The sequence below is a fragment of the Ovis aries genome, chromosome 3 (assembly GCF_016772045.2).
Source record: "Ovis aries strain OAR_USU_Benz2616 breed Rambouillet chromosome 3, ARS-UI_Ramb_v3.0, whole genome shotgun sequence".
NCBI lineage: Eukaryota > Metazoa > Chordata > Mammalia > Artiodactyla > Bovidae > Ovis > Ovis aries.
The window spans coordinates 222773951-222796037 of NC_056056.1; the positions used below are offsets into that span (position 1 = coordinate 222773951).

At 64.1% G+C, this 22087-nt stretch overlaps 1 protein-coding gene across 13 annotated transcripts in view; it reads left to right on the top strand.

Annotated features, from left to right (window-relative positions):
• GRAMD4 (GRAM domain containing 4) overlaps positions 1-22087 on the top strand; it is a 65969-nt gene that overhangs the window by 37488 nt on the left and 6394 nt on the right. For all 13 annotated transcript variants that reach the window (XM_027968220.2, XM_060414298.1, XM_042247892.2 and 10 more), the window contains exons 4-13: positions 10905-11025; positions 14371-14432; positions 15990-16122; positions 16502-16527; positions 17073-17164; positions 17895-17986; positions 19198-19246; positions 20529-20600; positions 20865-20908; positions 20979-21088. In XM_027968220.2, coding sequence (XP_027824021.1) covers positions 10905-11025; positions 14371-14432; positions 15990-16122; positions 16502-16527; positions 17073-17164; positions 17895-17986; positions 19198-19246; positions 20529-20600; positions 20865-20908; positions 20979-21088 — 801 coding nt within the window. The remainder of the gene's footprint in view (positions 1-10904; positions 11026-14370; positions 14433-15989; positions 16123-16501; positions 16528-17072; positions 17165-17894; positions 17987-19197; positions 19247-20528; positions 20601-20864; positions 20909-20978; positions 21089-22087) is intronic.

Genomic DNA, 22087 nt, shown 5'->3' on the forward strand with positions numbered 1-22087 from the left:
CGTGGTTACAGGTGGTTCTTGGCAGGAAGTCTGGAGTGTGTGGGCTGTGCGTCTTCCTCTACCCCGAGCATCTAACGTGAGGCCCTGATCAGAGCTCCATGCTTGGAGGGAGGCATGCAGGGAAACCTGGTCAGAGCTGGAGTCTGCACGGAGCCTGTCCCTGCCTCCTGTCTCTCCGTCCTGGTACCCAGGGGAGCGCAGTATGGAAGGAAGGATGTCGGCGCCCTGTGGACCCACAGAGGTGTTTTGGTGGCCTCTGAGCCTGCATCTGTGTGCTGGGCGGGCCGCCCCTCCCGGGTCTGCAGGGGTGGTGGTGGCGGGGAGCTTTGCCCGGAGGTGGCCCCAGGCTTCTGGCTCCTGGCTCAGCCCCGCGTGGGCGGGTGGCTGTGGGCGTTCCACCATCCAGAGCCTGGCCCCCTGCCATCTGTAAAGCGCCTGAGTGGTCTGTGTTAAAGTTCCATTCAATTATCTGTAGTTCTTTCTCTCCAAAAGCAGACTTACTCTTCTCGGAGAGGAGGAAATAGCCCAGGTTTACAGCGGCTTTCTTCAGTTATTAAATATTGAAGAGGACAAGTGTTCCTGGGAGGAGATGGCGGAGGGATGAAGAATGGGAGAGCGCGGCGCACCCTGGCTCAGGCCCGGCGGCAGGAGGCTAAATTTGTTAAAGAAGCACATGAATAAATGAAAAGCCACCATCCATTTTCATTTCGGCCGAAATGCATTTCAGTTGTTGCTGTTGCTTGGGCACGGACACACGCAGACGCTGCGTGGTTTCTGAGCAGGGGCGTGTGTTTATCGACCGCCTGCTGGGTATGGGCTCTGGGAAGGGAGGTGCTCCTCCATCGTCAGCTGCACAGGCAGGCGCGCCTCCCAGAGTGACCTGCACGGATTTTGGAGCTTGGAGGGAACTGCTTCTGGGACCTCAGGGTTGCCAGGCTAAGCCCCGGGGTCCCTGAGCCTGCTGTGGGTTCCATATTGCCGAGCTGTTCCTTCTTCCTGGGTGGATGTGAGGGCTGTGGGCTCCTACCTAGATGGGCTGCAGGGTGGTCCCAGGGGTGTGCGGCTCAGCCCTCGGGGCACCACTGTGGTCGTTCCTAGGGAGGGAGGATCTGGCAGTGGGGGGCCCTTTGCCCCTGAGCCGTGATGCTCCCGGGAGCTCCCCTTCCTGCCCCGACAAGCAGTGGGTCCGTGTGGCTGGCTCTGACCCTGTGGGAGGGCTTCTAGGAGAAGGTGGCCGGGGAGGCGGGCAGGAGGGCGGTTATCAGCCTCCCGCGGCCTGCAGAGGCCCCCCTCTGGATACCAAGGCTGGAAGGAAGGAAGTTTCTGGGCGCCAGTCTGGGTGATTCAGGCCGACGAAGCCCTTTCTCACCATTGAAAGCATCAGGGCTCGGGCCTGCCCGGTGTCTGCCGGGGAGGGGGCAGCCGCCCACAGCCGCCCGGCGTCGGGGTCAGGTATGGCGTTGGTTGGATACGTCTGGACCCGCCCTGCAGATGTCTGTCTAGGGTTCTGTCTCTAAACGAACAACAAACAAAAAGACCCAACCCTGCTCCTCCTGTTCTGCGACGTTGAGCTGAGAGGGCACACTGTCCGTAGCAGAGGCCGGGTCCGACAGTTCTGCTTGGTGGCGATGTATTTATCGAGTGGCTTCTGCCCTTTCAGGAAGACAGCAGATGGGTGACCCAGACAGGCGGGAAGGGAGCACACAGATCAGATAACCAGCAGACGAAGACGGGATGAAACTGCCTGAGCGTGTCGCAGGGGCCTGGGAACGAACGAAACGGGCCCTGCAGTGCCGGTGTCTGACCCACAGGGCGGGCTCTGAACTGAGAGCCTGTTTCTTGCTTACTCCCTGCGAATGTCCGGTCCTGCCTCCCCGCTGGACAGAGGCAAGCTGGCCCTGTGCCTGGCTGGGCACCTCCCCCGTCCATGTCCTGAGGGCTTGCTCAGCTGGCAGGAGGAGCAGGGTGGGGGCTGGGTGCACACGTCCCCTGGGTCGGTGCTGGCCGCACTCAGAGCCCCGGAGCCTGGACTGGGACTGCCAGGTCAGCCTGCCACCTCTTGCAGAAAGGCGGTCCCTGGTTCCTGAAAATTGGCTGCTGAGGGTGGAAGCACTGCCTGGGATCCTGTTCCAGCTTATTTTACACGAGAAACATGTTCACGCTCTGCTCCTTCACCCCAAGCCCCCGTCGGTTTCTTAAAATGTGTCTGAGAGGCAGTGGTGTGCAGCCTGACTCGTGGGCGTGTCAGAGCGTAGAGCCACGCCGCCTGCTGGCTGTCGGCGTGATGCCGACGCTTCGTGAACGGTGCCTCTGTGTCCAGCAGCCAGTGAACGCTGGGGAAGATGCAGACGGAAGTTCCCCGGGAGAGCAGGGCCTTGCCTGTGATGAGCTGGCTTCCCCGAGGGGAGAGGGTGCAGGAAGCCACGGGGGGTTACCACAGCGCGCTCCTGGCTCGAGACCCCATTCCTGGCGCTTTGGGAAGGCGTGGCTCTGCCACCGTTGGGCTGGGGGCGTGGGTGGGCCTGCCTGGGGGAGCAGGGGACCAGGCTGGGAGGCTGGAGGCTGGGAGAACTTGAGGAGTGCTGAGGAGGGATGTGAAGGGCAGAGCCTGGGACCCCTGAGTGGGCTTCCAGGCGGGCAGCCTGCCACCTGACCACAGCCCAGAAGCTGCGCAGCGGGTGGTCCCTGCGTTTGCACACCTGGCCGGTGGGAAGCAGATTTATTTAAGGATTATCACTGGATTTTTTATTTTTGGCGGTGGCTGGGCCTGTTGAATTGTGTGCCAAGAGAACTCTCACTCGAGAGTTCTACTTTTACAGGTTTAAAAATAGCCTTGGAGCCGTGTTCCTTTCTTGCCGTGTCTTCACCGGGGGCGGGGAGTGGGCTGGGCGTGGGCGGGTGTGAACGCAGGTGCCCCCCGCCCGCAGTCTCCCCCGGGACGCGCCGTGGGGGGTGCTGTCCCTGCACACCCCAGGGAGAGGGGAGGCTGGACCGCGTGGGCGGGCTGCCTGGGTCCTGGTGGGTGGGTGCAGCAGGAAGCGCCCAGCATGGGAGCGGTGGTCCGGTGTTCCGGGAGCCACGTCTGGGGCTCGTTCTGCCGCGGCCCTTTCAAAGTGCTGGCTTGTCAGGTGCCCTGGTGGGCGCCCCGAAGGCTCCTGTTGGAGCGGAGTCTGGCTTGTGTGTCCCCCGGGCTGCACCAAGGAGGCATTTTGGCTGCAGAAACCACACTTTTGGAAGTCAAGACGGCAACCTGTGCGTCTGAGGGTCCCTCTGGGCTCACACTGCTCCCCCCCCACCTCCTCCCGTTACATTCTCTCTGTTCTCGTGGGAGGTGGGCGGGGCGTGTGCCCCTGGGAGCCGGGCCTGGTTCCCCTTCAGAGCCTTGCACCTGGAAGCCGGCTTTGCTCACCTGTCCTGCTGGGTGGGGGCGCAGTGTGGAAATTACAGGGCCAACCTCTCCCCCGGGCGTGCCCTGCGATCTTAGAAGGTTCGGGGCTTCTGAGTCATGTCCCGGGCGGGATCCTGGCTCCCCTGGCCTCCAGCAGACGTCCTTCCTGTCCCCTGGCTCGCCCTGGCCACCTGCCAGGTCAGCAGACAGCACCAGGCCTTGGAGAGGAGAGCAGCGTCAGGCTGGGAGCCATGTCCCGTGACCCAGGCAAGCCCCGTGACGGCTGGTGCAGTGGCCTTCCCACCTGCCTGCCCGTGGCTCCTACTCCAAGGGACCCCCCTACACCTGTGACTGAGTCGCCAGCAGGTGTGAAGGTCCCTGTCTTGGCCCACCTGCGTGGCTGCAGAGGTGCCGAGAGGCTCACGAGAGCCGCCCACGGGCGGGCCTCCAACGGGACACACTTGTGCAAGCCCCAGGCTCGTGGCAGGCCGACTCTGGGATGCCTTCTGCGTGCCTGCTTCTCACTGTGACAGTTTGGCCAAGTCCGTGGAAGCACCATCAGTGGGGTGTTTGGCAAATCCTGTTTCTGGGTGATGGGGACACACACCCAGAGGTGGGAGGAGGGGGCTGGCAGGGGCCCCTGCACCCCCAGAGGCCATGACCTGCCGGAGGAGGGCTCTTCTTTGCTTTTTGGCCTCTGCTCGCCTCTCCAAGGCCTGGTGCCATCTGCTGACCTGGCAGGTGGCCAGGGCCGGCCGGGGGACGGGAAGGACGTCTGCTGGAGACCAGGGGAGCCAGGATCCCGCCTGGAACTTGACTCAGAAGCCCCGAACCTTCTGAAATCGCCAGATTCCTGGGAGGGGAAAGACCCTCTCTGGGCCAGATGGAAAGAGAGGGATCAGCCTGCCCTCCCAGGCCCTGCTCGGCCTCCTTGGCCCACGAGAGCTGTGTCTGTGTGGCGTCTGGTGGGCAGAGTCCCGGTGCCCAGGTCCTCATCGCCTGTGACAATGTCACCTTCTGTGACAGAAGGGAGGTTGCAGGCATGATTGAGTGAAGGGTCTGTGCTGGGGATACGGGCCTGGAGTATCCAGGTGGACTCAGGCGTCACGAGCATCCTCAGGAGAGGGGGGTGGGGCGTCAGAGAAAGAGGAGGAGATGTGATGATGGAGTCAGAGGTCGGGTGGTGTCCCCGATGGCGGGGGTCACCAGCCAAGGAATGTGGGTGCCTCTGGAAGCCGGAAGAGGCCAGGACCTGAGTTCTCCCCCGGAGCCTCCAGAGAGGCCAGCCCTGCCCCCGCCTCACCTCGAGCCCCTTGCGCGCCGTTTCAGACTCTGACCACCGAGCTGTAAGGACACACCCTGCCGTGACGTCGGCGGCGACTCCTTCCAGCAGCAGTAGGAAGTCAGCGTGGGGCTCTTTGAGGGGCTCCTCCCGCTGGCCCTGTGCGTGGTGTCAAACCTCCACCCCCCACCTACAGGAGACCCTCTCGGCCCCCTGATCGATGGAGCTGGAACGTGTGGGGAGCCCATGGCTGCAGCCAGGGGTGCCCGGGGCCTGTGGGCAGAAGGCCAGGCCGCCTCAGAGCAAGCCGCGAGCTGGGCCTGGGGTTGGAGGGTGTCCTGGGGGCCCACGGAGAGACCCGGGGCAGAGGCCTCCCTGTTGGGAGGCCAGGAGAGGGGAGACCACCTCCTGAGTGATCAGCCCAGCACTTCCCGCCTGGTAAGGAGCGGCCGCCTGTTTCTTCTCCGTCTGAGAGCAGGAGGAGGAAGTTTCTGGGGATTTGCGTCGCCTTTGTCCTGTGCAAGGAGCCAGCTGGGTTCTGCGTTGCAGTTGATCTAAATATGTTGCCGGAGGCAGCAGGCCCGCAATGCCCACCGTCGTGGGATCTAATCATCGTCCCAGGCTTAGAAGTCAGGCAGCCTTGCGGGAGGCCTGTGCTCGGAGGAAGGACTTGAGGGAGAGGAATGATCAGGATGTCAGTGGGGTTTATTCACTCATCTTTGTGCCCCCAGGAGAGGAGGCTCCCAGAACAGGCGGGAAGGCTTCTCTGGCTTTGCTGTCAACGGGGATGAGTAGGTTAGCCAGGCTATGTCCAAAGGTCCCTGTCTGCGGGGCCACTGTCTCCGCACTGGCTTGGGGGGGCGGTGGCTCTGAGGAGAAAGGTGCGCAGGGCTCCTGGGAGGAGTGAGGAGCTGTAGGTTCCGACTCTGCAGGGCACCCCCCCGGGAATGGGGGGCAGCTTGAGGGGCAGTGCTGCGGGAAGGCAGAGAGGGCCGAGGGGGCTCTGTCAGGAGCCCAGGGTGAGAGGTCACGGCCCGAGGCCCCCGGCCTCCAGGACTGGGGACCTGAGCGGGTCTGCACACTTGCAGCCACACGCAGAGCACCCCTGGGACTCGGAACGGGAGCTGAGTGACCACACGTGCTCACGTTGGCCCGGGTGCCCTGGCTGATGGTCCCGCGTGCTGGGCCCTAGCTGCTCTTGGCCTCTTGCAGCCGAGGGGCAGGGGATGGGAGTCAGGCGCGCTGGGGAAAGCATGGCTTCCTGCTGAAGGCACCGTGGGCAGAGGACGTATCTGGAGCTTGACTGCCGGGGTCCCTGGAGGCGACTCGGGTGCGTGTGGGGACTGGGGGCCAGGAGCAGCTGGGAAAGCACCAGCAGCCTGTCCGTGGCCCCCAGGAGCAAGACTGCGATGGTGTGGAGCTCCCTGGCCTGCTCCTGAAAGGTGGCTGGCAGCTGTGAGAGCCCTCCCCCCCCCGAGCCAAGCCTGAGTCTGCTCCCCCTGGGGACGCACTCTCGTCCCTGCAAGGGGCTGGCGGTCAGGAACTGGGGAGGCGGGCAGGTCTCTGAGGGGTTCCCAGGAAGCTTCACCTGCCCCTCTTCCGGTGAGCCTGCACCGAGTACCTGTGGGAGCCAGGCCCTTGCACCGTGGCCGGGGCAGGGGGTGCCTCAGAGGTGGGTCCCGTGGGAGGCTGAGCAGAGCTCTAGGCGCTCAGGAGGGCAGGCTGTCTCCACGTGGCGCCAGGGCCGTGGCTATCCCACCACCAGTGGGGTCAGTCCTCCCAGAAGAGTCCTGTGTGCATCAGGCAGGAGGCCTACCGGGAGTTGTTTCTGGGGGCCCGAGGGTTCAAGCTGGATCTAGAAAAGGCAGAGGAACCAGAGATCAAATTGCCAACATCCGCTGCATCACAGGAAAAGCAAGAGAGTTCCAGGAAAACATCTACTTCTGCTTCACTGACTACACTGAAGCCTTTGACTGTGTGGATCACAACAAACCATGGAAAATTCTTAGAGATGGGAATACCAGACCACCTGACCCGCCTCTTGAGATCAAAAAGCAACAGTTAGAACTGGACATGGAACAACGGACTGGTTCCAAATCGGGAAAGGAGTACATCAAGACTATATACTGTCACTCTGCTTATTTAACTTAGATGCAGAGTACATCATGAGAAACACTGGGCTGGAAGAAGCACAAGCTGGAATCAAGCCTGCTGGGAGAAATATCAATAACCTCAGATATGCAGATGACACCACCCTTACGGCAGAAAGCAGAGAGGAGGTAAAGAGCCTCTCGATGAAGGTGAAAGAGGAGAGTGGGAAAGGTGGCTTAAAATTTAACTTTCAGAAAACTAAGATTGTGGCATCTGGTCCCATCGCTTCATGAGAAATAGATGGGGAAACAATGGAAACAGTGGCAGACTTTATTTTTATTCCAAAATCACTGCAGATGGTGACTGCAGCCATGAAATTAAAAGACGCTTACTCCTTGGAAGAAAAGTTATGACCAACCTAGACACTATATTCAAAAGCAGAGACATTACTCTGCTGACAAAGATACATCTAGTCAAGGCTATTTCTAGTGGTCATGTGTGGACATGAGACTTGGACCATAAAGAAAGCTGAGCACTGAAGAATTGATGCTTTTGAACTGTGGTGTTGGAGCAGACTCTCTTGAGAGTCCCTTGGACTGCAAGGAGATCCATCCAGTCCATCCTAAAGGAAATCAGTCCTGGGTGCTCATTGGAAGGACTGATGCTAAAGCTGAAACTCCAATATTTTGGCCACCAGATGAGTCGAGGTGACTCATTGGAAAAGACCCTGATGCTGGGAAAGATTGAGGGCAGGAGGAGAAGGGGACGACAGAGGATGAGATGGCTGGGTGGCATCACTGACTCGATGGACGTGAATTTGGGTAAACTCCAGGAGCTGGTGAAGGACAGCGAGGCCTGGCGTGCATGGGGTTGCAATGAGTCGGACACGACTGAGCGACTGGACTGGACTGGAGCCAGTTCACACGTGCCCGGGGCACCGGTGGATTCCCGCTGCGGGCAGGGTGTGGGTACTGCGTGGCGGCAGCGTCCCCACTGTGACAGAGCCTCCGGGTGTGCGACACGTGCCCAGCGCGTGTGTGCTGATGGAGTTGCATCTGAGACAGTGGCCTCTTGGCACAACCAGGCTTGGTGTGGGGCAGAGTGGGGGTCCCCGTGGAGGCTGGGGCTCCTGGGCGGATCATGTGGCAGGGCTTTGGACCCCCAGTCACCTGAGTCCCCCCGCCACCTCCCAGCGGGCGCCCTGTGGGCACGTCCATCACGGGTGGGAATCTGAGCACCCTCAAGTCCTCATGGCCGGGGTCCCCAGCGTCCCCAGTAGGAGGCGGGGGTGGCTGAGGCCTGGGGGTGGGGTGGGGCCCCCATGCCTGGTGTGCAGGATGCAGGCGGCCCCCCGGGTGGCGGCCGGCCGCTCTCTCCTGCCGCTGTTCATGAGTTCCCACCACGGCCGTCCGCACCGCTGGTGGTTCTCGCCAGCCTGGTGTGCACATCCACAAGGCCACGGTCCTTGGGAAGCTTGGTGTGTGGTGCGGGGGCCACCCTGCTTCCCAGCCGGCCTGAAGGGGCCTCTGGGGAAACCAGGGGCAGCGTGAGCGGGCGGGCCGGCTCCCTGGGCGGTGGGCGTGGAGTCCTCCCGGCTCCTCGTCTGGAGGGTCTTCTCCCAGGGGTCTTCTCCGCAGGGCACTGAAGACGGCTGAGCCCTGTATGCCCAGAGCAGGGCGGTCCCAGTGGGAGAGGCAGGGAGGCCCCCTGGAGTATAAATATTTACCCAGCAAATGGGTCCCAGCCCTGGCTGGTGGCAAAATCTAGCGAGTCATGAGCTCCCGCCGTGGGAGGTGGGCTGGCACCTCGCCTTCCTGCCCACTGTGGGCACCCCCGAAGGGGCAGGTTCTCCCCGTGGCATGGGCTAGACCGGGAGCGAGGGCAGCAGAGGCCTCCCCGCTGCCCCGGCGCTGCCGAGATCTCAGGGCTGTCCTGGCCGTCCCTGGGCTCCAGTCCTCTCCCCTGACTCTGGGGAACTAGTTGGTCACACTCTGAGGTCTCAGGAATGCCTTTTGGAACGTGTCCACACATGGCTTTTCCTGTGGAGTTTCCCTTGCAGCTGGTCAGCCCCATGGTTGGGGTGGCCAGTGACCCACTATCCAGACCGCAGCCGCTGCTCGCCGCACACAGGGCTGACTTCCGGGCAGAGGCGGCGCTGAGATGACCCTCAGCTGGGCCTTGGAGCCCAGTGCTACCCGTTTAGCAGCCTTGGTGCCCCCAGCATTCTGGTGGCCCTGGCCCCGGGCTGACATGTTGGCTTGGCCGTCGGCCCGCCTCCCGGCCCAGGGCATGCTGTCCTTGCGGCACAGCTGTCGGAGTTCACGTTACTCTGTCCGGGGGGCTGCTCCCCCTGTTTTCTTGGCAGCTGTTGAAAGGGGCCCCATGGACACGGCTGGTGGGGTTTGGGGGCCGGGCGCCCGGGTTCCCCTGCTGCCTGGTCGGCAGCCGGAGCTCACAGGGCCTGGAGGAGGCAGCACCTGCAGGGTCAGGAGGCTGACAAGGTACACCCTCCAGGGTGCTTGGGAGTCAGGGCCTCACTTGTGTGGGCCCACACCCCGGGAAGGCTGCACCCAGCGGTGGGCCTTCAGCACACTGTCCTGGCCGAGAGCCCCAGTTCATTCCTTGTCCTGGACCAAGTGTTTGCACCTCTAGCATTTGTATGTGGAAGCCCTCAGCCCCAGGTGGAGGAGGGAGGTGGGCCCTTGGGAGGTGGCTCGGGTTAGCTGAGATCACGAGGGTGGCCCCAGGACGGAGTTGGTGCCCTGTTAGCAGAGAAAGAGGCACCAGAGCTCACTGAGTGCCCTGTCAAGAGGGCAGCTGTCCGTAGGCCAGAAGGGAAGTCCTCCCCAGGAGTCAAGTCTGCCAGCTCCAGGCCCTGACGTCCAGCCTCCAGGACTGCGAGAAGCAAGTGTCCGCTGTCTGGGCCACCCACCCTGTGGTTTTTCGTTATAGCTTCCCGAGCCCACCGGGACACACCCGTCTGCACCCTGCAGTCTCCGGAAAGGGAGGCCGCATCTGCTAGAACTCTAGCCCGTGCCCCCCCGCTCCGGGGACACGGCGGGGTGGAGGGCCAGGGAGCGGCAGGGACCGCTGCGGGGCCCGCCGTCTCTGGGTCTGGGTGTCGTCGCGGGTGTCCAGTTTGGGTAGGTGCCGAGCGACGTCCAGCGAGGAGCGTGTGCGCCCACGTGTGCGTGCGGTCCGCTCCCTGTCGCCACCATAACGGGTTTTGACAAACGGGGTGTTCAGACAGCGTATTGATTCTCTGACAGTTCAGAGGCCATAAGTCCGGAGTGAGTGTCACGGCCAGAGTCAGGGTGTGGGCAGGACAGCGCTCCTGCTGAGGCCTGGGGGTCCCTGCGTCCTGGTGGCGCCCCTGTGGAGGCCCGGGGGTCCCTGTGTCCCGACAGGGCTCCTGCGGGGCCCGGGGGTCCCTGTGTCTTCATGTCCTCAGCTGCTCGCGCTGCCCCTCCTCCCGGGCTGTGGGCCCCCCTCCTTCCTCTGACCCTTGACCCCCTGCCTCCTCCCGAGCTCACTCTGTCACGACGACGTTGGTCCCACCCCGTAATGGGGATGTGCTCACTCACCCCGAGGCCCTGCCGCCTCGGCCTCCCCCGGGCTGCCCCCCGGGACCCCTGACCCTCTGTGCGTCCGTCCACGCCCTGACTCAGGCGCACCTTGGTGAGGGTTTTCTCGAGCACCGGCTCGTTCTCTTGCCGTCTCTCTCATCTGCCTGCTCTCCGTCCTCAGGTGGTCAGCAGCCAGCGGCAGGCTCTCTGCCCCTCGCAGGGGCTTTGCTCAGTGGCCAAGACCTCCCAGAATGGCTCATGCTGCGTGTGTGTCTGTGGGTGACCAGGCACCATCAGCATCCCTTCCTCAGGGGGTCCTGCCCCTGGAGAGGGTTCGATGAAGGGCCTTTCTGTACCTCTGTCTTGAATTGGTTTACTTCTTCAAGTAGAGAGGCCCTCAGCTTGCGTTGACTGGGCCGAGTACGAGGAGCTCCGGTTGATACACTCGTGCAGCTGTGGGGCGCCCCCGGGATGGGGCGGGGCAGCAGCCGCCATCCGTGTCTGAGCGCTCCCTTGGCACCTCTGTGTGGGGGCGGGACAGGCCCCTTGACGCTCACCTCGCTGCTCTCCCTCACAGAAGAGGAGCTCCGGAAGCTGCGGGAGGAAACGAACGCGGAGATGCTGCGGCAGGAGCTGGACCGTGAGCGGCAGCGGAGGATGGAGCTAGAGCAGAAAGTCCAGGAAGTGCTAAAGGCCAGGTAAGGAGGCGGTGGGGGCCGTGAGGACCACCCCCAGGGAGGAGGTGGTGGGGGCCTTGAGGACCACCCCCGGGGAGGAGGCGGTGGGGGCCCTGAGGACCACCCCCAGGGAGGAGGCGGGGAGGGCAGGCGAGGACCACCCTGGGGTAGGAGGCAGGGAGGGGGGGACGGGGAGGGCGTCTGTGTTCAGGGCGGGAGGCTGAGGGCCCGGCGGAGCCAGGTAGCGCTGCCCTTGGCTGGCAGGGTCCCCGAGCCGAGGCCCCACTCATGCTGGCGGCCAGACCCCCAGTGCACTGTGGCCTCTGCTGTCCCCGTCTCCCCGCTCCAGGTGAGGTCTCAGCCCTCCCAGGAGGCCTGCGGTCCCCCCGCCCCAGCCTGTTCTTACGGAGCACTCATGGCGTGTCGCCCTCCCTACTCTGGGGCTGTGTGTATCGCTGCCCTGGGCAGGGGTCCTCAGTGAGGCCTCTGATGAGTGGGGGTGCCCCTCCAAGGCCTCCTCAGCGATGTCACAAGGGCCCGGGGTGGGCGGAGCCGGCGGGCCCGGCCCCGAATTTCCGGGTTGTGCCCTGCCTGTGCCCATGGCGAGCCGTGGTCTTGGGAAGGTGGCTGCTCTCCTGTGCCCTGGGGCCTTCGTTTGGGAAGGGGTGCGGGTGTTCCTTTTCCGCACTGAGGGGATGGGGAGGAGTCACAGCTGAGCCCTGAGGGCCGCAGAGGAGCGGGGCTGCGGAGCGGCTCCCAGAGCCCCCACGGCTGCCCTGCGTCCCCCAGTCTCAGCTGCCCGTTGCTCCCAGGCCCTGGGACCCTGCCACCCTGCCTTAGTGCTTTCCCATGCTCCCTCCGCTCCTCATTGTCCGCTGGCCACCTCCCTACACAGTGCGCGCCCACCGCGACCTCAGGGCCAGCCTGCCGTGGACCGTCTCCTCCTCCTGCAGGCTCCCTCCATTGCGGGGCAGCAGGTGTCCTGCCCCAGCTTCTGGAGGGGTGTGTGGGCTCCCACGCATCTGCCCCCGCGAGCTCGGCCCCTGCCTGTTGGTTTCAGTGGGTGATTGTGTGGGGTCAGTATCGTCGGACGGAGACCCCTGGCCCGCCTGTGGCCACGCAGAACCAAGGCCCGCCTGTGGCTTTGCGCCGAGTGTCTCTGCGCCCGTGCATCTCCAGCTGAACGCCTGGGCCTGGCCTTCCCCGGGAGCCTGCCGTCAGTGCTTCCTGGGTGCGCCTCCATGTCTGGGACCCCTGGCCGGTTCAGGGACCGTCCTGGCAAAGGCCTGGATCCCTGCCAGGGAACAGAGGGAGCCAGGCTCAGGATGGAGTCCCTGCGTCCCCTGGCCCTGCTCCGTTCCCAGTAAAGCCCCGTCTTTCAGGAGCCCTGGGCACGGAAGTTCCTCTGGGCAGCCTGGCCACTGGGAGGGGTGGGTGTGGAGGCCTCACCCCCTCTTCCTTGACGGCGGTTCTCTTCTCTGGGCCCGCCTGCCTGCTGGCTCCCTGTCCGTCGCTTCACGAGGCTGCATGTGCAGCCCCTGTGTGCCCTGCCCTCTGGTCCAGCTGGTCCACTGTGCGTCCTGCTCCGGCACCGTGTGGCCGTGACGGCTTGTGGTTACGGACCTGCAGACCGGGTCGGTTCTCGGAAATGTTGGATTGGGGTTGTTCCCGAGTCCAAGCTCATCCTGCTCACCGCACGACAGGCCAGTAATCGAGAGACAGGTTGTTGGGGCAGAAGTAATGATTTTATCCTGAAAGCCAACAGATTGAGACCGAGTGGGCATGTGCCCCCGAGGACCCACCTTGCCTGAGTTAGAATTCAGGCCCCTTTCATACTAAAAGGGGAGGGACCTAACTCAGACACTCCCGGGTTCCCCACAGCTTCCGGAGCGGGTGTGTGAATTTCTGCTTCCTGCAGTCATTCACAGGTGGGCCTGGTCCGGAGGGTTCCTGTGACCTAAGCAAAAGTATTTTAGTTCATTCTCTGGGAGGCACGGTTCCGAGAAATGGGCTGTTATGTGTAATTAAAGCTTATAGGTAACATCCTTTTAGTGATTAACTTGTGGTCAAACACACAAGGTTCTTCCCTATTGTAAGATCACGTTGTGCGGCGGGAGACTCCTGGTGGTCCAGTGCAGGGGCCCAGGTTCAGTCTCTGGTCAGGAAACGAGATCCCACATGTGGCAACTAAGAGTTTGCATGTCACAGCTAAGACCTGGTGCAGCCAAATAAAATAAATATTAAAAACAGCTTAGTTGTGTGAACAGAGCGGGATGCAGAGGGTGTGCACCTGCTGAGGGGCTCTGGGCCCCACTGTCTGTCCTGGGGGAGCCCCTGCCCCCCAATCCCACTGAGGTCTGCCTGGGGTGCCAGTTTCCCCACGTCCTGGGGTCTCTGCTGGACTGGGAAGCATAGCAGCAGAGTGGTGGGTCAGAAGCCCACTGCAGGGCAAGAGGGGCAGGTGGGCTGCCTGAGGGACAGGGCACTGCCTGAGAAGTGGGGGCCCAGCCATCAGGGCCTGCAGCTGAAAGTCAGGTCTGTGGTCAGGAGTCGGCAGGCGGACGGGGGCCGCGGGGAGGCGCCAAGGCCGGGGACTACTGTGGTCAGGTGCGGCGAGATAGACTGCAAGGACAGGGAGCTCGGCACAGACCAAGCTGGGCCCTGGGTTCAGCCTGCCGGCCAGGGGTCACCCAGCCTGTGGCCTTGTGTGGTGCTTGTAGTGTGTGTGTGTTGATAAGTACCTTTTCACTGGGCCCAGGAATCAGTATGAAAGTGAAAGTCACTCAGTCGTGTCCAACTCTTGGCGCCCTCAGGGACTGTACAGTCCATGGAATTCTCCAGGCCAGGATCCTGGAGTGGGTAGCTGTTCCCTTCTCCAGGGGATCTTTCTGACCCAGGGACAGAACCCAGGTCTCCTGCATTGCAGGCTGAGTCATAGGGAAGCCCGAGAATCCTGGAGTGGGTAGCCTTTGCCTTCTCCAGTGGATCTTCCCGACCCAGGAATCAAACCAGGGTCTCCTGCATTGTGGGCAGATTCTTTACCAGCTGAGCTATCAGGGAAGACTCAGTACTTGGTGTAAGAGTTGTTTATTCCGAGCCTAACAGTAAATAAACAAATGGGTCAAAGTTAATAGGAAAGAAAGAGTTCTTTGTTTGCACACTGCCTGCCCATGAGGGATGCAGCTCTGTGCTTGCCCCGCTGCCCTCAGCCCGTGTCTCAGTGGGGCAGTCAGGACCCCAGAAGGAGCCGGGCGGGCAGGGCTGGGCACCGGTGTGTTGGGCATGGCTTTGCTGAGCCTGGATTTGGGCCGTGTCTTGAACTGACAGATCTTGCTTTTCCTCCCCCCCACCCTCACCCCCTTTAAGAGCCGAGGAGGCGCCAGCTCAGCAGCTCCCAAAAGGACAAGCCCAGGTCAATAACGGAGCAGGTAGGCCTGGGGGTGGCCAGGGACGGTGGCTCTGTGCCCGGAGGCACCTGCTTACCCACAGGACGCCCTCCCGGCGGGGTCCCTGATTGCCCACTGGGGGATCTCTGTAGCAGGTGCGAGTCGCCCCATTGGAACTGGAGGTAGTTTTGCACAACACAAGGCGGCCGCTCTGCCCGCCCTGCCCCCCTCCCCAGGGAGGGCGCGTGTGGTCACTCTGGCCACGTGGCCCTAGCTGGGCCCCCTTCCCGGAGGCTGGGCGCTGGGGGTGGCTGTGGGCGGCGTGCTGCAGCCCCCCACTCCAGGTCAGGACACAGAACCTTCTCGCCCGTTTCTTCCTGCCAGGGGCTCATGTTCCTTGTCTGCATCCACACTGGGCCCTTTCTGGAGCTGTCACTAAGAGGATGGTGTGGGAGGGAACTGGGCTTCTGTCTGGCTCTGGAGGGGCCTGGTCCGCGGTGGCCCCTGGCCTGTGTGGCCTCAGACCCAGGACCCTCGCAGGCTGACCATTGATGGGAAGCCGTGCCCGGGCTCAGAGAGCCACCCCTCAGTTGAGCCCTCTGCGGGTAAAAATGCAGAGACTGCCGTCCGAGAAGGGAGGCCTCTCAGGTGGCCTCCGGGTGGGGGCTGAATTCGGGGACCAGAGTGGGCCCGGCCCCGCTCCTGCCCTGTGCAGGGCCCCTGTGCCTGCCTCCCAGAGAGGGAGCTGCCCCTTCCCCAGGGTGTTGGTGCTGGGCGTGCTGCCAGGCTGGCCAGGTGTCCAGTGGGTCATAGTCCCCTGGGTCCTCACGGTTCATGGCCGGAAGCCCAGGTTCTAGGCCAGGAGCACGGGAGACCCCTTCCCTACGGGACCCCCGCTGTGCCGCCCGCACATTTGCGCATGGGGAGTCTTTCCATGCGCCCCCCGGGGGTCCCCAGGCCCCCTGCCCCCAGAGCCCACCCTTAAGCCGAGGTCCGCGCTGATGGCCGTGGTCTGATGGCCCCTGCACTGTCCTCAGGTCAGCCCCAGGCCTCGGTCCCTTCGAGCTGACACGAGGCCGCCTGCGCTCCCGGCGTCCCCCTCTGACTGTGGGGGGATGGCGCCCCCTGCAGGCCACTCCACGCCCCGCCCCCTGAAGGGACAGACTCATCCCCGGATTTCAGCTGGTTTTCTCTGATGGGGTGGCTTTCCGAAGGCGGAGACCACTTTGCTCCCTGGGCTGCCCCCTCCCATACCAGAGCACCGCCCTCACTGGCTGGTCCTCAGGCTCGGGGTGTCCAGGGGCGAGTGCCCACCTGGCCCCTTCCCAGACAAACCAGTGTGGCCAGTACAGGCTGGGGGGAGGTCAGCACAGCCCCCCCAGTGGGCTGAGCGCCTGCCTGGATGGCACCTGCCCTGGGGACAGCCTCCGACAAGCTGGGGGTCGGCGTGTGGAACCTGGGGGACCCCCAGTGTCCGCGGAGCCCCTCCTGGTTCTGCCATGGACCTGCCCCAGTAGCCCCACTGGGAGCACCCCCTCACCGAACCCTGCTCCCCAGTTCTCTGTGAGCCCCTCACTGAGACTTGCCACCGTCCTGCAGAACGGCGGAGCCAGGGGCTGTGCCCCCGGGTCCAGAAGTGGTTCTATGAGAAGTTCGGGGAGTACGTGGAGGACTTCCGGTTCCAGCCCGAGGAGAGTGCCGTGGAGACAGAGGAGCCCCTCAGTGCCCGGAGGTGGGGTCCTGGCGGAGGTCTCAGGGCGGTGGGGTACAGCCGGACCACCCAAGGCCCCCCGGCGCCCGGCTCACAGCCGCGCCGGAGGGAAGGTCCTCCCTGGGGCGGCCACGCAGCTGTGTTCCCCAATCCCTGTGGCCGTGCTGCTCAGGCTTGTGACAGGCCCCATGTGGGGACGGTGGGCACGTGCCCGCAGGCCAGGCCTGGCTGAGGCTGGGGTGGGGGGTGCCGGGGTGGGAAATGGGGCCCGCCCCACCCCCTATGCGCCTCCCCGGGGGCCTGTGGCTCCTGTATCCCAGGGTCTCCCCCAGCGCCCGTGGAGCACCGTGGGGCCAGGGCCTGGGTGCTGGCACTCACCCCTCCCCTCCGTCCCTCTCAGGCTGACCGAGAACATGAGGAGGCTCAGTAAGTACCCAGCGTGGACTTAGTAAGTACCCGCTTGGCTCTGCTGCGTGCGCTGTCAGGGCTGGGCTGTGTGTGGGGCGGGGCCACCCCAGCACTGGGCTGGGCTTCTTCCACAAGAACAGTTTTCAAGACTTCCCCGCCCCCTTCCTCAGGCCGTGGGAGGGATGTCCCAGGCCCACCCCGTCTGTCTGTCTGTCTGCCCGCCCGTCTGTCTGCCCCTGGCCCAGGGCCGGAAGCAGGGTTTCCCTCCAGGCCTGGGACCCCCAGCGAAACGTGGTGCTTCCCCCAGATGCTTGTCAGGGCCTGCGGTGTGGGAGCAAAACCCCGTCCACACACGGCCAGGGCAGAGGAGAGGAACACTGCAGAGCAGCCGGGGCCAGGCCACCGGGGCCGTGCCGGCTGTGGTTCACCCGGCTCCTTTTGGTGTCGCCTTCCCTCTGCGCCCCCCCATCCCCTGCCTCCAGCTGGTGCAGCAGCCAGACCACCAGGTGTGTCTGAGGGTTGGGTGAGTGCTGGCCTGACCGTGTGGTCTGATTTGTCCCCAGAGCGCGGCGCCAAGCCCGTCACCAGCTTTGTGAAGAACCTCTCTGCCTTATCTGACTGGTACTCCATCTACACATCTGCCATCGCCTTCACCGTGAGTGCTCCCTGCGGAGTGGGAGTGTGTGCTCCCCATGGAATGGGTGATGTGCTCCCCACAGAGTGGAGACTGTGCTCCCTCCGGAGTGGGGGGGGTGTGCTCCCCATGGAGTGGGTGATGTGCTCCCCATGGAGTGGGTGATGTGCTCCCCGTAGGGTGGGGACTGTGTTCCCTGTGGAGTGCAGGGGTGTGCTCCCTGAGGGGTTGGGGGTGTGCTCCCTGATGGATGGGGGCTGTGCTCCCCTCGGGGTGGGGTGTGCTCCCCTTGGAGTGGGGAGTATGCTCCCCGAGGGGTGGGGGCTGTGTTCCCCATGGGGTGGGGGGTGCTCCCTGATTGGTGGGGACTGTGCTCCCCACAGGGTGGGATGTGTACTCTCCGAGGGGTGGGGTGTGCTCCCCTTGGAGTAGGGGGTGTGGGGGCTGTGCTCCCTGAGGGTATGGTAGCTGTCCTCCCCTTGGGGTTGGGGGGCATGCACCCTACCCCAGGGTTTCCCAGGGGACCCAGCCTGCTGTGCCGGGCAGCTCTATGGGGTCGTCAGGACTAGCGAGGTGCTGTTGGGTGCAGCCAGGGACTGGCCCGTGGGCTCCCTGTGCCCAGAAACACCCCCACGGCAGTTTCCTTGGGGAGGGGTCTTGGGCTGAACCCATGGCCGGCGTTCCAGGCGGGCTGGGGGAGGAGCCTGGCCGGTCACCTGGCTGCCCCCGTCTGCCCCTCCCGCACCCGCAGGTGTACATGAACGCCGTGTGGCACGGCTGGGCCATCCCCATGTTCTTGTTCCTTGCGATTCTGAGGCTGTCCCTCAATTACCTCATAGCCAGGTAGGTGTGTGGGGGGGGTCTCGTGTGCAAGGCTGCCCCGTCTCCCGCCTCACGTGTGCAGCTGGCCCTGTGTCGCACGCTGGCATTTTGGGAGCTTGTTCTGGCTTTCCTGGTGACTTAGATAGTAAAGAGTCTATCTCCAACACGGGGGACCAGGGTTGGATCTCTGGGTCAGGAAGATCCCCTGGAGGAGGGCATGACAACCCACTCCAGCGTTCTTGCCTGGAGAATCCAATGGATGGAGGAGCCTGGTGGGCCACAGTCCATGGGGTCACACAGAGTGGGACACGACTGAGCGGCTCACACTCACACACATTCCCTGCAGTCCCTGGACTCCTGGAGGAGGGTTTGCTGGCAGAGTAATAACCAAACCCCAGCAGCTCTTTGCTGTGGGCGGCCAGTGGGCTACAGCTTTGGGGTGACTCTGGCCCCTCCTCTGATTGTACTGCGTTTAGGCAGGAAAGTACCCCCCACCCCAAACAGTGACATCCCAGTGCGGGGGTCGATGGAGCTGCAGAGGCTGTATCCTCAGGGTTCCAGCTCACGCCGCAGAGGCGCCGGGACTGAGCGACCCTCGAGCCCAGGGCCTGCCCGCCCTCTGAGCACCCCCTTTCCTCTCGAGGCTGAGGTGGGGGGCCACGTTGGAAGCCGGCCTGCGTGGGTCTGTGTGGCCCTGAGGTCGCCCCAAAGAGTGAATGAAACCCAGTTCCATGTCAGGCCTGAGTAGGCGCCGCCTCCCGTGTTTTTCTCAGCCGTTCAGAAGCTCACCCATGTGTTTCTAGGTGCTTCTCTGTGCTTGCCTAAGTTGCTTCACTGGAAAATGCTTCTTGGTGAAAAAGCAAACCTTTAATTGCTTACGAAAGGGTTCTCCGTGCCCAGAGTGGCATGGCTCCTGAAGCCCTTGCCGCTGTCGCCCGACTTATTCTGGGAGGCCCCTCCCCTCTGGGTGCTCCTGCACATGTCCCCTGCCCAGGAGGGCTCCCAGGGCGGGGTTGGTGGGGGCGGCCCAGGTTGTCTGCTCTTGAGCCCAGGAGGAGCCTGGTGGGTCTGGGCAGATGTCCGGGTGTTTCGGAGGCTCCTGTCCCCACGGCCAGCATTTCAGGGGATGCTTCCCGGCTGGGCGCACAGGGCTGGTGACGCGACGTCGTCCCTGGGCACCCACTGCCTGCAGACGATGCTCTGGTAAGGGTGCGTTGTCTTCCGTTCGCCAGGGGCTGGAGGATACAGTGGAGCATCGTGCCCGAAGTGTCCGAAGTGGTGGTAAGTCCCGGGAGGGGGCTCCTTCGCGGGGTCAGGCTGTGTGGGAGGGTGCAGGTGCCCTGAGGCCCCCAGGGCTGGCTGCGTGGGTGCCGGCAGGGAGCCCTGCCCGGCGGGGAGCGGTCAGAGAGGGGACGGCCGGCCACCCCCACCTGAGGCCCTCCCCGGCTGACGCCCTGAGCGCCCCTCCCTGGCCTGGGGTTGGCTGCATGGGAAGCAGGTCACCCTGGCCTGGCCTGGCTCAGCTGGGACGTGGCTCGGAAGGGAGGCAGCAAGGGGGGCCCAGGAGCCGCTCCCCACAGTCCCGAGGAGGGAGGCAGCAAGGGGGGCCCAGGAGCCGCTCCCCACAGTCCCGAGGAGGGAGGCAGCAAGGGGGGCCCAGGAGCCGCTCCCCACAGTCCCGAGGAGGGAGGCAGCAAGGGGGGCCCCAGGAGCCGCTCCCCACAGTCCCGAGGAGGGAGGTGGGCGGTGAGTGGGCTGGAGCAGTGGACGTGCAGAGCAGGGTCAGCAGAGCTCCCCGTGGCCCATCTCTTGCTCTTGTAAATAAAGTTCTGTTGGTTTCTGTCACGCCCACGTATTTACGCTATGACTCTCCTGGGGCTGCAGCAGCCGTGACAGACGTCAGGCCTGCAGCCGCACACGTGCTTGCCCTCTGGCGTTTTGCAGACAGTTTGCCCACCTGCTCCTCAGGGGACCCTGGCCTGAGGGGCAGAACCGCCGGGCACGGGCTGGGGGCAAGCCGCGGTGCCTCGACGGGCGTTGCGGGGTGTTTGAGCAGCCCCTGGGGGTTGAGCACAGACCAGGGCAGGGTGCAGGACACGGTGGGTCTGCAGGGCCACTTAGATGGGGCAGGTGGGGGACACGTCAGGGGAGGTGGGCCCGCGCCCTTTGACCCTGGCACCCAGAAGTCCTTGGGAGGTTCTTGCTGAGTGAGCTCAGGCCAGCTGGACGAGGTCAGGCGTTCCCGGTGGGGCCTTGGTTCCTGTGCCTGTGAAGTCGGGGCTGGGCCGGGGCCTCTGTGGTGACAGGTGCCCCTCTGAAGGCAGCCTGTTTGGGCAGCAGTTGGGTGGGGGGCTGCTCGCTGTCTCTCGGGCTCCACGGGGGCGTCAATAGGAACAGGTGCCTGTGCCGCCCCCTCGGGCTGGGCCCCCCAGGGACGCCCGTCCCTCTGTCTGGGCGGCAGAGACCCCGGTCCCCGGGCTGGGAGGCCTCGTCCTGTTTAACGTCGGTAACTTCTCTGAACTGTTAAATTTCAGTGGAAATTCTCTTTCTCCTTTGACTGAAGGAGCCTCCGAAGGAAGACCTGACCGTGTCTGAGAAGTTCCAGCTCGTGCTGGACGTCGCCCAGAAAGCCCAGGTACATGCTGCTGGACTTGGGGGTGGGGGGCCCCCGGAACTCCAGCGCCCCAGTGGGAGGAGCCCCTCCTGACCAGCGCCCCGGGCGAGCTCCTGGGAGGGCATGGAGCCTGGTCCCTGTCTTGAGCAGGGTGCTCCCCGTCGCCGGGCTTGGGCCTGGGCGCAGCTGGGCAGGAGCGTGGGGCCCCGTGGGGCCTCTGGCCGTCTGCAGCGTCGCCGTGCGGCCCCGGCGTCTCTGCTTGACTGCAGCTCCGTTTTCACACAGAACCTCTTCGGCAAGATGGCAGACATCCTGGAAAAGATCAAGAAGTAAGTCGTGCCCCAGGGCCCGCCCCCCCAGGGTCCGCCCGCCCGCTCTGAGCCTGCCCTCTCCCTCCAGCCTGTTCATGTGGGTCCAGCCCGAGACCACCCAGAAGCTGTACGTGGCGCTGTGGGCCGCCTTCCTCGCCTCCTGCTTCTTCCCCTTCCGCCTGGTGGGGCTGGCCCTGGGTAAGGAGCTGCTGGCATCCGGCCCTCTGACCCATGCGGGGGCCGGGGCCCTGCGCCCCAGGACGTGCCCCCCACCCCCCGACCCCCACCTGCGCCCCCAGGACGCCATCCCCCCGACCCCCACCTGCGCCCCCAGGACGCCATCCCCCCGACCCCCACCTGCGCCCCTAGGACGCGCCCCCCACCCCCGACCCCCCCGCGGCCCTCGGGCGGGCAGCTCATGCCCTCGCCTCCCTCCCCACCTCCCCCCAGTGGCTTTCCATCAGAACCTTTGCATTCGGGAGACATGGAGTCCATCCAGCCTAGAAAGATGAGATCTCGGTTTCTCGAATCCAGCCCGTCCTCTGCTCTCCGGGCAGGCAAGGCTGGTGGACCCCAGGCCTGTGGGACTTGGGTGTCTGCCATGGTTCTCTGTGAGCACTCCTGGGCTCCCAGGGTCAGGGCGACAGGTCAAAGGGTACAGGAGTGTGATGGGGGCAGGCGAGCCTCGGGTGGGAGCCGGCGAGACTCAGGTGGGAGCCGGCGTAGGGGTGGGGCTGTGGACAGGCAGCCTCAGGTCCTGGGTCGGGTGTAGGGACTTGAGCTGGGGCTGGAAGAGGCACAGTAATGAGGTGTGTTTTGGGTGCGTCAAGGACGTCCCTGGGCTGGGGTGAAGTGAGTCTGGGGTGTGCTCAGGTCCAGGCGGGTTTGCAAAGCATAGCTGTCAGCGTTTGCGAGGGTGGGCTGGGGTGGAGCAGAGGTCAGTTTTTCCCTGAGGGGCCAGGTGGGGCTGTTCAGTACCTCCAGGGAGGTGGGAGGGGCAGTGGTGGGGGGCATTAGCATTTAATCCTGGGTGGGGAGGTGTGCAGAGTGCAGGACCCGCCCCTGCCCGCATTTCAAACCGCATGGTCGTAGGTTGAGTTTCCAAGAGAACAAGGCTGCGCTTGGAGTCCAGGGTGGCAGGGAGATGGGAGATGGGGGGGGGAACCAGGCAGTGGCCTGGCAGGGCCACAGCGGTAC